General features: G+C 45.6%; 2 protein-coding genes across 3 annotated transcripts in view; one reads left to right on the top strand and one right to left on the bottom strand.

Annotated features, from left to right (window-relative positions):
* Positions 1–14,803, bottom strand: part of TIMP3 (TIMP metallopeptidase inhibitor 3) — a 41,765-nt gene extending 26,962 nt beyond the window's left edge. Inside the window, exon 1 of the mRNA XM_082309049.1 lies at positions 14,377–14,803. Coding sequence (XP_082165175.1) covers positions 14,377–14,500 — 124 coding nt within the window. The 5' untranslated portion in view covers positions 14,501–14,803. The remainder of the gene's footprint in view (positions 1–14,376) is intronic.
* The window catches only part of SYN3 (synapsin III), a gene marked incomplete at both ends in the record, with an annotated part of 180,753 nt that overhangs the window by 75,791 nt on the left and 87,067 nt on the right, over positions 1–17,895 (top strand). The gene's annotated exons all lie outside the window — the stretch shown is intronic.

Raw genomic sequence — 17,895 nt, 5'->3', positions numbered from 1 at the left:
CAAAAGTTGGCTTAAAAACAAAACCAACAAATTATCCAAATATGCAAAACAGCCACAGATTACATTCTCATTGCCACAGTTTGCAGTAACATTTTTCTGGTAAGGGATTTTAGTGAAAATGCACCAAGACAAGTAAGGATTCCCCTGTCACCTTCCAAACAGGGCAGGGAAGAAGTACAGCCTTCAACAGTTGAAGCATTACTGCTTCTGCAAAAAGCAGACTGGCATTGCCTGGTCCTGTCAGCTGTAGCTTTGCTGCCAATACATTCTAAAACCAAAATGGGGCTGAAACCTCTATCATTATAGTGAAATCTCACCAAAACATAGTTTTCCTTTTCAGGGTGAAAGGAACGCAAGTCCTGCTTGCTCTTGCTATTAAATTGGCAGGCAAACATGTAGCTAGCTCATGAGTGCATAGTTCCATTCAGTGCTTGGTCTCCGCCAAGGGAAATTACTCTGGGAATACAGGAACGAGGTTTTGTTTGTTTGTTTGTTTGTTTTTTTATTTTAACCATCATAGCTCTGTTGATTCCAGTGTACGCTGGCTGTCCACATTACTGAATTTCAGTACGTTTATGACAATACAGCTGTTGCAGCAAGTCTAGTGGAGATGTTCCCATGAGGGAAAAATAAAGAGATATAGTCCAAAATTCAGAGGAAAAACAACATGCATCAGCATTTTGGTTCTAATTAATCATAGAATCCTAGAATGGTTTGGGTTGGAAGGCACCTTAAAGATCATCTGGTTCCAATCCCCCTGCTATGGGCAGAGACACCTTCCACTAGACCAGGTTGCTCAAAGCCCCATCCAGCCTGGCCTTGAACACTTCCAGGGATGGGGCATCCACAGCTCTCTGGGCAACCTGTTCCAGCACCTCACCACCCTCATGCCCTAATTGCCCAAGTTAAGATGGCTGCTGTGAGCTCTGATGGATTTCATCAGAGAAGGAAGGCCAAGTGGGCTAAGCAGCTCCTCTTGGAAAACTCCTTTGAATTCCTTCCCTCCCATTCAGGACTCTGGGTACTTTTTGGAACAAAACCTGTCTTTTCCATGTTTTTCTACGCTGCCTCAAAGCACCACCACAATAATCTTTCAGTAACAACTTCCATCGATCTTTCCTTGTTGGGCCACATATATACTGAGGAATGTATGCTGGAAGGAACCCTGCCACGTGCTGACCTCGTGATGGCTTGAGGAACAAATATAGAGCCTGCACAAAAATGTGAACCCCCAGGTGTGCCAAGACAACTATCACCCTAGAACCCTGTTCTGTTTGCTCTCCTGTCCTTCTGTCAAAAAGGCTGCCTAGTCAGGATGTGTGTAGGAAACATTGTGAAATTCAGAAGAGGGGAGCTTTGAACAGCACAAAGGACAAAGTTTACGTCAATGGCCCAAGCTGCCATACTGCATAAAAGACAAACAGGAAAACAGTTTCTGAGACAGGAGGGAAAGAAAGACCCAGTGCTTTCCTTTACCCTACCTCTTCCAACAGCCATTAGTACTAGAGGAAATCGGTATGGGAGAAGGGCATTCAGAAACAAACATGAGATCTTGCAGGACAGGAAGGAACCTATTGGCTTGAAAACTTTCCGGTACTAGTGAAAGCTTTGTTTCCCATCCAGCCAAATACACAGGTGCTGTCTGCTTTTTTCAAGCCACACTATTTCTTCAACCAATTTAAACTTGGCATAGGAATAAAGGCCAGTAAGGACCTGCTTCCCACTTTGCTTGCTGTTTTTTCAAAAGAGTCGGTCTGTTGGAAAGGACAGCTCTCCTTGGGATCAAACTGGCAGTGCTACTCGAGCAGGCTCCTGCTAAATCACACAACACAGAGGGATGTAGGGCTCTGTAACACAAGGATTTATTAGTCCTAGCTTTATAGTCCCATAATTATTTGGCGTCAGGAGAATCCTCAGAATAAAGTATGAGTAAATAGATGATTCCCATCCTGTTGGCCTCCCAATCAAACAGAAAAAGAGCAAACCAGAATACACTGGGAAACTCAAGAGATAGCTGCAATTTAGAATGCACATGGGAGGCAGATTAGACACTCATACTGATAACAAAAATAGACTCTTGCGAGTTAAAATAGCAAATGCCTTTAAAGAGTTTTGGAAGGAACTTAAAACTGTAGGGTTTGAATCAATCTCTAACTACAAGGAATTAGGATGACAGCCACAGAAGGGGGCTATGGGAAAGTCAGACTATCCCACATCAGGCTTCTGGGAGGTATATTTTATCAGCATCAGAACTCCAGCCTAGCTGGATGATGCATATGACTTATTATAACAGGTTCTACTGCAGGGTGCTTGTTCCAAAGTAAAGGTGTTAAAGGTAACATACTGGTAAGGGTCATTGGCTGTTTGCCACCAGGTCTAGTCAAGCTTCTCTCTGAATGGATAATATTCCATTAAAACCTTCCTGTGATAATCTGGGGCCTCTTAAAGTGCCACCTAGGAGTTCTGTCTGATATTGTGGAATCCTCTATTTCTCTGCTTCTCTGTAAAGCGCCAAACTGTTACACAGTGGGAGAAAAGCAGGACAGCTGCTTAATTCTATTGAAAATATACTGTTTGTAGAGAAGATGGAAACAGACTTATTGAAGTCTCCTTTTTATCTTGATCCTCTAAGGAAATAACCAACTAAATCCTTAATCCCCCACCCCCTTGGGGAAAAAAAAAAAAAAGAAAAGAAAAAAAAAAAAAAAGAAAAAAGGGACAGGTGCTGCTCTTCATTTTAAGAGAAGTAAAACAAAGGGATTAAGAACTCATCCTGCCCTTACGCCCAGCACAACCCTTTGCAATACTGAGGCTCTCGCACAGGAACCGCTGCTCTTGTCTTCCCACGCTTCTCTGGGTTTGTGATTTTTGCCCTGCGGGATGCTAAGGGAGGGCTCTGTATTTTGTCGCTATTGAAGCACTGTACATGATGGCTACTTAAGTGCCCCAGGGGTCATTTTGCTGTTTTATTTCCTCTTGTACTGATCCTCTTCACCGGTGTGTTTAAGGTATTCATTATTGCAAGTGCTATACTTTTTCATGTAGTGCAGTCCCTCGACTAGTGTCTCCTGTTCCTTCTTAAACCACTTTTCCCTACCCTCCCTTCTCCCAAATACCAGAAATTTTTCAGCTTTTAGCTCTGCACCATATGTAGTATGTTATTTATTGGAGGAAATTGTTTACTCAGAAACAAGCACATGTATCCAGAGGTGAGTAGGATAAACAGGGAGACTGTTTCACTCTTAAAGGACTCCCTCCATTTTCCCAGGGAAATTTAAAGCAGGGGACCCAGCAACCTCACACTTCACAAGTTAAAGCAGAGGACGCAGCAATCACGCACTTCACAAGAGTGGGTCTGAAGACTGTATCATACTGTCACCTCAATCTCCTTTAATCTGCAATGTGCATTTCTCTAGACCTATGAAAGGTAGGCAGGATATTTATAGCAGTGTCAAAAGAGGCAGGAAGTAGGAAACTGGGGCGGGTGTTTGGAAAGTGAATAAAGGGCTCGGAACAGTGGGGCCAGCCTGGAACTCCTTCCCCCAACAGAATGCGGAGCTGAAGGAGAAGTGTCTGGGGAGTAGCCGGTTTTCTACAGATATCCTCTGGCGCTCTCCTCCTCTACCTGTTGCCTTTCCAACACCAGCCATTTCCTGTCTTTCAAAGTCAAGTGGAAGTTTTCCATTCTGTGGTTTTCCTGTCTTGGTACAAGCAAGCACATTTCTTCCCTTCTATTTTAACTGTTTGGAGACCAACACCAAAACCTGCTCACTAGGGGGAGAGCTTCCTATTTACAGCTGGTCCAAGAAATCTGAGAGGGCTGATTAAATGTCAGAGGAGCAAGATCTTTGCCTGTTCATGTATTCACTGATCATGAGAGATTGAACTTGTTTTCTGAACAAATGCTCCAGTGCTCTTCTATAGAAAATTAATGGACTAACATAATGCCAGCAGGCCTCCCTGCAGGCTGCACTGCAGTAACACCCAATATAGAGGGAAACATGGAGAAAAGGAAACAGATGTTGAAGTCCCCATACTGTAATTACAGTACAGCACAAGGGAGTTAAAATTCATGTCCTTCAGGCTAGGCCAGCAGGAGCTTGGGTCATTTTGAACATGGCTCTGCGGAATAGAAGTACTCCTGTTTCCTACATGCTATTGTGGAACTTTTTTTTTTTTTTTTTTTAATGAACCACCAGAGAGCAAGAAGTAATACTGTGTTACCTTCATACCGTTGCACCTGGTGTAGCCATTACCATCTGTGCAAGCATTGTGCAAATTTGGTGCAAGTTATATCCGCTTTGCTGAAGTACCAGTGATCGTGCAGGCCAGAAGAAACCCAGGCCTTTTCATGGCAAAGTCAAGGAATTAAGAAGGGAAAAATCTATGGGGTCTCTTTTTCATCCTTGGGCCCTTTCACATACCTCTCTTTACCTCCCCAATAAACCAGTTCTAAGCTCTTAAGAACCAGCAGGATTACCATGCTCTGACACTTTAACAACAGATGGGTAACTAAGGAAGATTGTGGATTTTTGATTCGAGTATGTATTTTTGTCCAGAATCAATAACAAATAGGTGTTGAACAATGATGGCTATGCAGTTTGCACGCTCTCCTTTTATGTCTTGACTGCTGTGGGCTTGGTTACTACTTCATGTATATCAAAAGTACCTTTTGACAGTATGTTACATCTGGCTTAATTTCATTTGCTTCTCCTGCTGCACAATCTGCATCATTTTCCAGCTAAGCTCTATTTTCCTTATAACTCACTGGCGAAAATAAAAGGAGCCCCAGCCCTGCACACACACCCATGCAACGTGAACTTCTCGAAGGGCTGTTTGAAGGAACTTTGCATTCATCTGAACGGAGGAAGGCAACAGCTTGGCTAGAGTCCAGGTAAAGTGCATGTGCTCTGTCCATGGCCAGTCCACCCAGCTAGGCTTTTTCAAAGCCTAAGCCTTGATTGCCAGTCAGAAACAAACATGCTACAGACTGTTAAGAGATCAATCAGTAGAGCATCAGATTGTTTTATATGGCTTCTCCTACTTAGGTGTTCCCTGAAGCCACAGTACCCATTCACTCTCCTGGATGGATCAGATTCACCTTAGGCATGTCCCACATAGTTTCAGATGGGGTGGCCTGTCATGTGTCACAACTAATGATTCTTCTTAGCTTGACGAGCCTGTATCTAGTTCTTCATCAATGCTTCCATACAACATCTCTCTCTCCTCCAGTAATCATTCTCTCCTCCTTATACTCCGAGACCAGTCTTTGAAGGGCCTTTGCCACTCCTACAGCTCCTAAATACCTTCCCCCATTGCAAGTTTCCCATTGAGCCTATCGCTGTGACCATCCTCTTGCCCCACCTGTAATAAAGACGGAAGTTTTCAGAACTGAGCCCACTGACACAGACCACTAGTTCCCAACTAGCACAACCCAAGACCTTATCCCCGAGTTCACAATGGCCTCCCCAACATTCTCCCCGATCATAGAATCATTTAGGTTGCAAAAGACCCTTAAGATCATCGAGTCCAACCATTAACCTGGCACTGCCAAGTCCACCACTACACTATGTCCCCCCCATCTACAGGTCTTTTAAATAGCTCCAGGGATGCTGATTCCACCACTTCCCTGGGCAGCCTGTTCCAATGCTTGACAACCCTTTCGGTGAAGAAATTTTTCCTAATATCCAATCTAAACTTCCCCTGGCACAACTTGAGGCCATTTCCTCTTGTCCTATCGCTTGTTACTAGGGAGAAGAGACCGACCCCCACCTCGCTACAACCTCCTTTCAGGTAGTAGTAGAGAGCAATAAGGTCTCCTCTCAGACTCCTTTTCTCCAGACTAAACAACCCCAGTTCCCTCAGCTGCTTCTCCTAAGACTTGTGCTCTAGACCCTTCACCAGCTTCGTTGCCCTTCTCTGGACATGCTCCAGCACCTCAATGCCTTTCTTGTAGTGAGGGGCCCAAAACTGAACACTGTATTCAAGGTGTGGCCTCACCAGTGCCGAGTACAGGGGGACGATCACTTCCCTAGTCCTTCTGGCCACACTATTCCTGATACAAGCCAGGATGCCATTGGCCTTCTTGGCCACCTGGACATACTGCTAGCTCATGTTCAGGCAGATGTCAACCAGCACCCCCAGGTCCTTTTCTGCTGGGCAGCTCTCCAGCCACTCCTCCCCAAGCCTGTCGCGTTGCATGGGATTGTTGTGACCCAAGTGCAGGACCCGGCACTGAGCCTTGTTCAATCTCATACAGTTGGCCTTGGCCCATTGATCCAGCCTGTCCAGATCCCTCTGTAGGGCCTTCCTACCCTCCAGCAGATCAACACTCCCGCCCAACTTGGTGTCATCTGCAAATTTCTGAGGGTGCACTTGATCCCCTCATCCAGATGACTGATAAAGATATTAAACAGAACTGGTCCCAATACTGAGCCTTGGGGAACACCACTTGTGACCGGTCGCCAGCTGGATTTAACTCCGTTCACCACAACTCTTTGGGCCCGGCCATCCAGTTAGTTTTTTACCCAGCGAAGAGTACACTCATCCAAGCCATGAGCAGCCAGTTGCTCCAGGAGAATGCTGTGGGAAATGGTGTCAAAGGCTTTACTAAAGTCTAGGCAGACAACATCCACAGCCTTTCCCTCATGCACTAAATGGGTCACACATTGTCATAGAAGGAGATCAGGTTAGTCAAGCAGGACCTGCCTTTCAGAAACCCATGCTGACTGGGCCTCATCACCTGGTTGTCCTGTGTGTACTGCGTGATGGCACTCAAGACGACCTGCTCCATAACCTTCCCCAGCACCGAGGTCAGACTCACAGGCCTGTAGTTCCCCAGATCCTCCTTCCAGCCCTTCCTGTAGATGGGCATTACATTTGCTAACCTCCAGTCAACTGGGACCTCCCTGGTTAGCCAGGACTGCTGATAAAGGATTGAAAGTGGCTTGGTGAGCACTTCCACCAGCTCCCTCAGTACCCTTTGGTGGATCCCATCCGGCCCCATAGACTTGTGTGTGTCTAAGTGGTGTAGCAGGTCGCTAACCATTTCCACTTCGATTATGGGGCCTTCATTCTGCTGCCTGTCCATGTCTTCCAGCTCAGGGGGCTGGGTACCCAGAGAACAACTGGTCTGGCTATTAAAGATTGAGGCAAAGAAGGTGGTAAGTACCTCAGCCTTTTCCTCATCCTTTGTCACTATGTTTCCCCTTGCATCCAGTAAAGGGTGGAGATTCTCCTTAGCCCTCCTTTTGTTGCTGATGTATTTATAGAAACATTTTTATTGTCTTTTACGGCAGTAGCCCGATTGACTTCTAGTTGGGCTTTGGCCCTTCTAATTTTCTCCCTGCATAACCTCACAACATGCTTGTAGTTGTCCTGAGTGGCCTGCCCCTTCTTCCAAAGGTCATAAACTCGCTTTTTTTTCCTGAGTTCCAGCCAAAGCTCTCTGTTCAGCCAGGCTGGTCTTCTTCCCCAAGCACTGCTCTCTGCTGGTTCCTGGTACATTTCAGTCTCAGGAAGGATACCTCAATTCACCTCCTTTCTTCCTAAGATAAAAATGAGATTCTACATCTCAGGCAAGCTGTTGCTGATATTTGATGAGGTTTGATGTTATTTTTTGCATATGCGTCTCTGCTATTTAACTTGAGTTTTATTGTCTGTATACTGTTTCTAAGGGCTGAAATTGCCCTTTGGAAAGGTCTTATATAAACACTAGCAGGAATCTGGACTATTCATAGTCAACATTTATTTTACCAGCACGCAACTCAAGAGACTTCTATCTTGTTTCCTGAAGACTCACAGAATCTTTTTTAGCTGGCAGAAATGTTGAATAAATAAAATAATCAGGGTTGTGTAAAACTACTTGCATTTTTATGTTATTAGACATTGTCAGTTAATGCACTAAATCTTCACTCTGTTCACTCAAGGGAACTACTTCCCATTACAGTAGAAGGTTAACTTTTTTTTAAGAATAGTTTTAAGCTCTCTAGTGTTTGTAACATTCCTCTTACAAACTTGAAACCATCAAGTCAAATCCAACTCTGATACAAGATGGTAAAATACTGCGGAGACCAGTGGCACTGCACCTGCTTTACAAAGTTATGAGGCTGGTCCAGTATTTCCTTTCCATATTGATAACTGGGCCAGATTTCAGATCTAGCATAAGAGGGTATGAATCCATAGAAACCACTTTGGTCTCATTTACCTCAGGCCCAGCACCAGCCTAATACTTTCAAACAGCAGAAATCTGAAATTCACTAGTTAACATTCTTTTCTCAAGTTATTCCAAAGCAAATCCAGTTTAACCCTGGTTTTAAAGAAGGACCTAGCCCACTATGGGCAAATAACACTGGCAGCAGAGTCACTGGTGGGCCTAGCACTGATAATTTTGGCATGCTCTTTCAGGTATCTGCTTTAGAGGAAGAGCTCTGGGTTTTAATAAAGCCCCAGCAGTGTGCCTCCCTCCTCTGTGCTCCAAGTGCTTAAACACAGAGGGTTACCAAAGACATTGACCTTCAGCTCTGCTATTTGCAACAAGCGTTCAGTGCCACAAAGCTGAGGAAAAGTTAAGACAGTCTTACAACAGTTCCAAATACAGTCAGCTGCCCTGATCAACCTTGTCTCAGAGAAGTCTATGTAAGGTATAGTTAAAGAGCAGCAACAGTCCATTAAAGTTACACCAGTAAAATTTCAAGTGTCACATGTGGAGGTTCTTCAGAGGTTTAGATGAGCTACAGTAGGCCTTTAAGTTTAATGAACTCTGCACTTGCTTAACTAATCGGTGCTTGAAGGCCCAGTTTGCCTCTCTTAGCTTTTACACTATCATTCCACCAGTATCATTTAAGTTGCTTCCAATTTATGACGTCATGTGAAAGACAGAATCGTACCCTGAAAGTCTAGAGCAACAAGGAGCACATCAGAGCAAAAGCCTCTTCATCTTGAACCAAAAAAAGCCCTCATATCATTAAAAGGAAACTCAACCACATGCACTCCAGACATTATTAGGACTGAAATTAGTCCTTCAGCTTAGTCCGGTTCCGAGCTGGCAAGCACAGCATGCCTGGCCTTGCCCAGTAACTCAAACCAAGCTGTCCTCTCAGGTTTACTAGCTCTTATGAACTTCCAGAGAGCATCCGGTAGAAGTTTCATTTAACGACAAGACCTCCTGCCCAGACCAAAAGGGCTCCTTTCTTCAGTGACAAGTGCTTGGTTAGGCTACATAAGAGCACCACATGGTATTGGAGCTGTGAGGAAAAAGAAATGTGACCTCAACAACATTGTTACACCAAAAACCTAAGTTTTCAGCTTAATAGCTTTAACACCCAATTAAGGCCAAGGTGACTCACTGAGTGCTCCTGCTAAAGATTCTTGGTCCCACCCACCATGACTGTCAGAGGGATTATGCATGAGTACAGAGATCCATTTCATCAGATGCCAATCCAGTTGCCATATCTAAGAGACTCTGAAAGGCGAGGACTAACTGTACTTCGTGTCTTGGAAAATATGAAGTCCACTGATGAAGCTGAGAATTAATGTGTCACCTTGTGCCACTTCTATGGTCAAACACCCAAATCTGCTCATCCTGAATAACAGACATGAACAAAGCAGGCCCTTTCCCACCCCAGATGAAAACTTTCGCTAAACTAAAAAACGCTAATACTGCATATGGCAGTACATAACTATATTCCCATCAGCCCACTTCTTCCCAGAAACAACAGAGGAGCAGTTGTCACGTGAGGAGTTCTCAAGAACAGGTGGGAAATCAGTGGGAAAATAAGAATGAAAGATGTGTCTATATAAAGCAAGGAGCTCTAAGACTCAAGGTTAGAAGATCTGGCTCTCCGCTGGCTCAGAGGTGGAGTTAGATCCTGCAGGAAATCTGGAGTAAGCAGATGCAATAGTAAAAAGATACCAAAGGAACCTTATATAACATTCTGCATTTCATCTTCCAAATGCTAATTTCCACCAAATTTGTTTAATACATACATTTGGAGAAGCGAGAAACTCCAGATCCCAAAAGGTGATCTCTCTACTCTGCTATAGAAGGGAAGTCCAGTCTAAAAATGAAACCACATCATTACTTCCTCAACAGAAGTCTGATTCCTTAGTTAATATAACACTTTTGCAACCATTATCAGAACATGTAACCCATAAATTTGCTTGAAATTCATCTCAATTCAAAAGACTGGTATAATAACTAATTGGAGCTGGTTTATTTTAACTTTTTAATTAATTTGGCAGACCTGACATGTCTGCCTTAAAGGATAAGACAGCACATGTGACCTCACTACAGAGTCTATGTCAAGGCAAAGAATGCATGTTCAAAATCTCATGTATGATCAAGTTGTTCTGCATATCTCTTTTAGCTTACTAGCGAGAAGGTGGAATGATCAATTCAAGAAAACCAATGAAAAAAAGACAGGTTTTTAATTAGGTGCTTAGACTTTGGGCCAAACAGATGCATGAGCTTCCTCCTTTTCTCCTGTCTCTTGCTACTCCCATATCACATTCTCATTCAAAGGAGGCTACCCACTGCAGGTGGTGTGAACTCAGTGCTACGGGTATGGCAGGATGGAGGAATGAATGGCTAAGAGCTTACCTTCATCTCCCCAAAGCTTGCCAACTCCAGCTCACCAAGAGTGAGGGTATTCAGAATGGAGAGGGGCACGACCCACCAGCATCCTTGCTGAAACAGGTATTTCTTCCCCCAACACAAACTATAGAAAGGAATGCTATTTCGAGCTCCTTTGAATTCAGGTAAGAGACAGCTAGTAGTGCCATAGCTCTTTTCTGAAGTATATGCACAAGATGAGAGATAGGTGTGGAGTGGACAAAGTACTTTTTTTATCACTTGCAGACTGGTTTGTCAAAATCCAACCTGCAATTTCATATATTTGTCTTTTTTTTTTTTTTTTAAGGCGAGGTGGGGCAGAGGGGGCCAGGCAGGAGGTGTTTTTCCAAACCTGTGAATGCAACATTCAGCAGCCAAGCTCAAAAGTTCCTGCTGCTCCTGCAAGAAAAGGACAAACAAGCCTTTTTCATGTCAGCTATGTCCAGCTGGAAATGTCACAGCTTTGTCACAATGGAACAAAGCATGCCTGGTGTCTGTTCTTTCAAAAGGTCTCTTAATTCAAACAAAAGAAAAATATTCACATCTGGAAGGGGTCGTAGGCAGGGGGCGGGAGTGGAGGAAGCAAAGTTCAGATGGCAAGTCATAGCAGTTGCTGTTTGTCTTGCTGTTTGTGTAATTATTGTACTGCCTGTTCTGGCACTTATCAATTCAGTTAAAGAAAGAAAGCCAAGAGTTAATACAGCGATTTTATTATTGATTGACCTCAGAAGGCCAGATGAGACACACCTCTTCACTTTTGTTCCATTCATCATGCTGGAACACTCAGGCTGAGTGAAAAGACCCCTTGTGACCAGTCTGGCCGTAGTTCCTCTCCCCCCCTCCCGCCTTTTTTTAATAAAGGAAAAAAATTATTGTTGTGTATAGAGTCCAAGCTTCCTTTAGAAGACCACAACCTTCACTTTCAAAGGATGTACATATTGAAATCCTGCCCTTTCCAATGGGTTTATTCGAGCATCTGTTTCTGTAAAGATTAAAACCTTCTAATGACTGCAGAGTTGGGAGGCTGTATCAGAACTGAGCCACGGGAAGACCAAAAATTAAATGTCTAGTGAGATCGGATTAAAGGAGAAGAGAATAAACTTGAGAGCTGGACTGCACTGGCTAGGCATGAAAGACCAACAGTAAGAGCTTGCATTACACTCCTAAACTGAAAGTTTTCTCCTTCTTCAACATTCAGTGCTTCTGAAGATGAAAAGCCTCTCCTAGGCTGCCACCTAGCTAGTTAATTTCTTGTATTGTTTTAGGAGCTATTTTAAAAATCTCTTTTGCTCCAGCCCTTACTGCATTGACTCCTCCCTTTTGAGCTGGTATATTGTCAGGAGTTTCAAGAGCGATAAAAACTTGCTGCCAAGTCCCTTTCTTCCCCACAATGTGTTTTATAACCCAGCGTGTAGTTTAGTCTGTCTAAACACTGCATTAGTACACTGCCACCAGTTTCCATGGAGATGATTAACTCCTCCAGAACCAGAAAGCTTTAGTGTGCTTTTTGCCCTTTCAGCACATGAAGAACACGACAGCATTTACTAAAATCAGCCTGCAGAAACATCACATTTTCCAGACAGTTCTAGCAAACGTAAGGATTTACTTCTGCTTCAACCCATCACACAGAACTGCGGTCTTAACCAAACTTGCATTTAAGTCATCTAAGAGAATGAGTTGCTCTTTCCCCTTCTGCTTCTCCTCCTTTGCATTGCCATGATGTCTGAAGGCATGACAGCCCCACTGACATCAACTTTTTGAACTACTACGTCTCAGAGCAAAGCCAAGGCATGAGATATAATGAAGAGTACAGAACAGAGAAAGGAGAGATTAAGGAAATTACTTTGAACTCAACCAGAAATCAGACTAGAAAACAGAAAAACTTTGTGCCCTAAAGTTTAGGAACACTGCTATATGAAACGTCATAGTGTACCATACTCCGTCACTTATGCATCTAGCAAAAATATACTGTCAGTGTGTATTCATAAGAAAAATTTATTTAATACCATTTTAAGAAGTTGAATTAAACTGAAAACTACCCTGAATCTAAAATAGCATGACCTAATCAGAGCAAAAAAGTAGACCTTCTCCCAAAACGCAGCTAATGAAGTCCACATGCTGTCATCAGCCTTAGTTCTGGAAAAATGGTTTCCCAGTCTCACTTTCACAGAAAGGACAATCTCCCTGCTAGTTGCCACTTAGGTGGCACGCTTGTTGATCCAAACTATGAAAATGGCAACAGAACTTTGAATACTGCAGTTTCCTGGAAGAATTCCCCAGTATAAAACTATTTTATGAATATTTTCCAGGCTATCATCACTGAAGCAAACTGTAACCTTCCCAGCACTTTTAACATGTAATGTTGGTTTTGGCACTCAAGACCAGATACACTATATAAACTAGACATGAAAAACCAGGCATAACTGCAGTTTCTGTAGAAGAGTTAAAGACAAGAGAGATATTTTTTTGCCAGTAAGCTTAGCTAACTTGAAAGAGCCACTGGCAGGATTCATAGCAATGGGTGTTCTGCTGCAGTAAGAATTATTTTCTATTTGACTTCCATAGCAGTTGCCACGTGAATTTCTTTGCAGACTCCACTTGGAGTCAGTACTGTGTGGGTACCAGGAGTGCAAAGTCCCTCAACCCTTTTTACACTGTGCTACTAAGACAACCCACAGAGGTGCAAGGAGACTTCACTCATGCAGTCCACTCACGACTGCTGAAGCGACAGCCTGTGTTTACTGTTATGTGGACATGTGTCCAGTATTAACTCAAAGGACACCACTAATTGATGTCATATACTTTGCCAGGGGACACTTACCAAGCAGCAACCATATTTGGTTAACCACTACAAACAAACCAAAGAACTTAAGACCATAGTCTCGGTTACCTCCTCCTCAGAAATTCTGGGGGTTCCCTTTGTCCCCTTATCTAAAGTTAGTGAAGACCCCTAGGGATGCTAAAACCCATAGCTGAGAACATCAGCCAGGATCCAATAAAAGTGTTTCAACTTTCCAAAAAGCATGCATGTTCGCACACTTCCCACAGCTGCATGGATCACAACGTAAGATGCAGACAGCACAGACACTTGTCACCTGCTTCTCCAGTCCTTCCTGAAGTTACGGGTGCAGCACCACAAGCCCGTGTTCGCCGCACCTTCCAACACCAACCACCACAGGCGGTTTCCTGGCGTGAGAGAGCTCACCCTAACCCTGCCTCCTATTATTTGTCAGCAGGTTGTGGAGGAAATTTTGGCTGCCCACACCTCCAATTGTGTTTTTTGTCTCGCTGTAGGAAACAAGCCACTCTTACAATTACTGATTTCTTGAAAGCATTTCTTGGAGAGGCTGCTGCCGCTGCTGCTGTGGGACAGGGCTCCCCGCCGCCCCTCAGGAGGGGCGGGCAGGGGTCCGCCACCACACACCCCTCCTCCTCCTAAGCCAGGCGTACGAGGCAGCTACAGAGCCATACCGATCTTGAAAGGTCAGGTCACGCCTCACCGGCTGAACCCGCCCCACCGCTGCTTTCCCTGGGCCACCCGCAGGACGAAGGCTTACCTGTGGCGACAGCCCGGCCGCTGCCCGCGCCCCCTCAGGGCCCCGCGGAACTTTCTAGAGGCGCGGGCTTCGCGCCGGCGGGGCAGGTGCCGCCTCCCCGCGCGAGGGGCCTCGGCTCCCCCCCAGGGAGCGCCCCCAGCGCCGGCGGGGCCGCGTCGCCCCGGGCGGCGGGGGGAGGCGGCGGCGCCGGCTGCCCGCCGCACTTACCGATGTCGGAGTTGCAGAAAGCGTCCTGCGGGTGGATGGGGACGCAAGTGCAAGCCTCCACCACCAAGTCCCGCAGGCTCCAGCTGCAGAGGAACACGACGAGGAAGCTCAGCCACGCCGTCATGTTGCCCCCGAGGTGCCTCCTCACTTCTGCGGAGCAGGAGGGCAGCCGCTGTTTTTGTTCGCCTGACTTTATTCTCCCTGCCTAACAGCCCGCGCGCCGCGACCGACCGACCGACCGACCGCCTGCCTGCTCGCACTGCCCCTCTCTCTCTCGCTGGCCTCGGCAGCGCAGCCTTCGCTCGGCGGGACGGTGCAAGCCTGAAGGCACGGCAGGTCCGCGGCTCCCAGCGGCCGAGGGGTGCGGTGCGATGCCGAGCGGTGCGGAGCTGCGCTGCGGCGCGGCGGGCCGGTGCGCGGAGTTATAGCCTCGATCGCGCCCTGTCGGGCTCCGGGGGCGCCGCCGCCCCCGACCAATGGGAGCCCCGCATTACCTCATCGGCGGGAGAGGCCCGCGGCCCGGGGCGGGGCCGCGGCTTCAGCGCCTTATACGGAATAGTGCGGGGAGCGCCGCGCGCGGGCGGCGGTTGGGCGCCCGGCGGCCGGTGGCGCAGGTAGCCGGCCGCTCTGAGGAGAAGTCCCCCTCTCCGTCCCCAGCCTACGTCCCCTCCCGCCGCTGGTGCCGCCGGGGGCGGGTGTGTGTGCGGTGTTGAAACTCTTAAAAACTAGTTGTACCTCCGAGGTATCGGCGAGTATCCGTCCCGCGGCCGTCAGTGGCCGGACGGGTCTGGCCCCGAGGAGTTCCCCCCCCCGCCACCCCAGTCAGGACCTGCCTCCCCTCGGCCGCCCCGCTCCGCACCTCAGGCTCCTGCAAAACACACGCGGGGTTTGTTGTTCGCTTGGAAAGCTTGGGGTGATTCCCTCGAAACCATCCTGGCTGTCTGCAAGCTGATTTTAAACTGGAGGAGGTGAAATAGTATTCTAAAAGGCTTTCAGAAAGCGATCAGAAAAGGCAAGAGGCGTGCAGTGTGTTGCTTCTTTTCCTCTTTCCATACGCAGTGAAAAGAGGATGGAGGAAAAGAAGGACAAGACCTAGCTGAACTATAAACCAGGATTTCATCCTGCGGTTTTTAATCCTGCTCAAATGCTCCTTCTTCTCCTGTCACCCCACCACCACCACCCATCACTTCCCCTTCTTAGGGCTTTCGGTCAGAAAGGGGTCATAAACTGCTAAAACCGAGCTGGAAAAAGCAGCGTCGTATCTACCCAGGCACTCCCAACATTTAATCTCAAAGTATATTTTAGCAGAGCAGCTTTAGTGGAATTTATAGAAAAGTCTTGTTTGTTTTGTTTTCCCTTATCCCCTTTTGGAACCATAAATTTCTATCAGCTGTAGAAATGTAAATGTTATAGAAGAGCTGGGACCGTAAGGAAGGAGATTGCCAGCTGCAAGATACAGCCAGCCTTATTATCCTGCAAAGGGGACTGAGGAGCGATTAATCACAGTATCAAACCAGTGTATATAATGTCAGAGTACTTTCCACGGGGGTTTACAAGACTTAAGCATGTCTAGTTATAAATTATGCTGGTATTAAAGGCCAGGGACCAGCTGTCCTAAATTTTTAAATAGTCAGCTAAGTCTTTAGATTTACAATTCTGCTCCATCTGGGTGAAGCACAGCCTGCCTACACCTTTTCTTTAATCGTACCATCCATATAAAATTAAAACCTCCAGTCTTATGGAAACACAGGCTTTCATTTGGAGCATCAGTACACAAAAGCTTCAAGATGGGTGTTGCTAGTAGAGATCAAGGTTACAACGCTAACAGTAGGAAATGCAGGTTCCTACCCTTGCTGTGACACAGACAACCTGTGTGACAGCTTCGCCTCGCTGCCCTCTTCGAATCCCAATCTGTGTAATGGGGATAATAGTGATGGGAGCTTCTCAGCAATGTGTATTAGTGAACACACTGAAAAAATGAGATGGTGTTGAGGTGCTAACGGGTCATATAAGTACATATGAGGCAGGGTATTAAACAGGGCATTCAGTTTAGACATATCAGTGCCTGAATCATTGGACTCCAAATTGCAATATGAGAAACCCTATGCAAAAAATTCCTTAGGTACTTGGACTGCCTGCTCAAGGTACTACAGCTGAAGCTGAATCTGTCAGATTGGACTGTCATTTCAGTCTCACTGGGTGTAAACAAGGAACAACTCCACTGACCTCAGCAGAGTAATGCGGAAGAAAAATGAGGTGTGTCTGGCACTTTCATTTTTTCTTTGTTGTTGTAAAAAGTTTGATATCACCAACATCATGATACACCTGGTCTATCAGCATCTCAGATCAGTATCTGAGGGAAGTGGAGTTATTCCATAACCTGACACTGGTGTAAATAAGAGAGAGTTTGGCCCACACATAACTAGATTATAATCACAGCTCCAGCACCACCTCCCTTCGCTCTCTGGCCAAGTGACTCCTCTGAGTATGTTTCTTCATTTCTATAATAACACCTTTCCTGCGTGTTCTGAGGACTAACAAGCTGAATGCTTTGTAATAAGCTTTAAAGATGTTGGGTGCTGTGTGAATGCTAAGGGTGACTATAATACACAGATGCAGGACACGTTCAGAGGAGACTGAAAAACAAACCCTTTGGTGATCTTTAGTTTCTGAAAAGGGAGGGAAAGGGGGCTAGAAGTTACTGAAGTTACACAGGACGCCGCTCCAAGGCATGGAAGTAGCTCATTTACAGTGAGACTGACCAAGCTTGTTAAAGTCACATGGAGTTTGTGCTGATTACAGGATCTAGTTCACTTTTCAGATACAACCCAGAGAAGTAATCTGCAATTACTTTTCAGGATGAAAAGGAGTGCCACAGCTTGATCCAGTGGCAGGGCACATCTGTTTGGAAGGGATGGTGCGCAGGCTGTCTGTGTGTCAAGGCTTACCACTGTCTTTTATACCAGTATTTGAGAGGTGATCCAGAATTTTTTTAATGCATGTATTGGCATTGCCTGGAGTAGTAGTACCTGTGTTCGATCAGTTAGGACTTAGCTGATTCACCTGCTTTTTTGACACCTAGATATTCTTTTGAAAAAGAGATGAACTTCTCTTTAGTAGTAGGGATGCAGTTTTTTCAACCAGGACTGAATACTGTACAATACATTTAAGACTCAGCTGGACATGGTGCTGAGCCATCTCGTCTAGATTGTGCTAGAAAGGTTGGACCAGATGATCCTTGAGGTCCCTTCCAACCTGGTATTCTATGTTTCTATGATTCTATGATTTTATGAATATTTATTTGCCACTTAAAGGGTACATTTCATACACAGACACCAGAGTGCTCTATTTTTGTAAATCATGGATAAATAATACTCAGGAAAGCTCAGTCTGGCCAGTGGCCTGCTGGGAGGCCTTGGTTAAATCATTTAACCTGCCTGCACATTCATTTTATCATCTTTAAATAGAGATATTGTATATTATCCTCTGATAATACCTATTAGATATTCGATATTAGCC

Source organism: Platalea leucorodia (assembly GCF_965183815.1).
Source record: "Platalea leucorodia genome assembly, chromosome: 4".
Taxonomy (NCBI): Eukaryota; Metazoa; Chordata; class Aves; order Pelecaniformes; family Threskiornithidae; genus Platalea; species Platalea leucorodia.
Note: the sequence above shows the minus strand (reverse complement) of the source record. Positions and strands in the feature narration are given on the sequence as shown.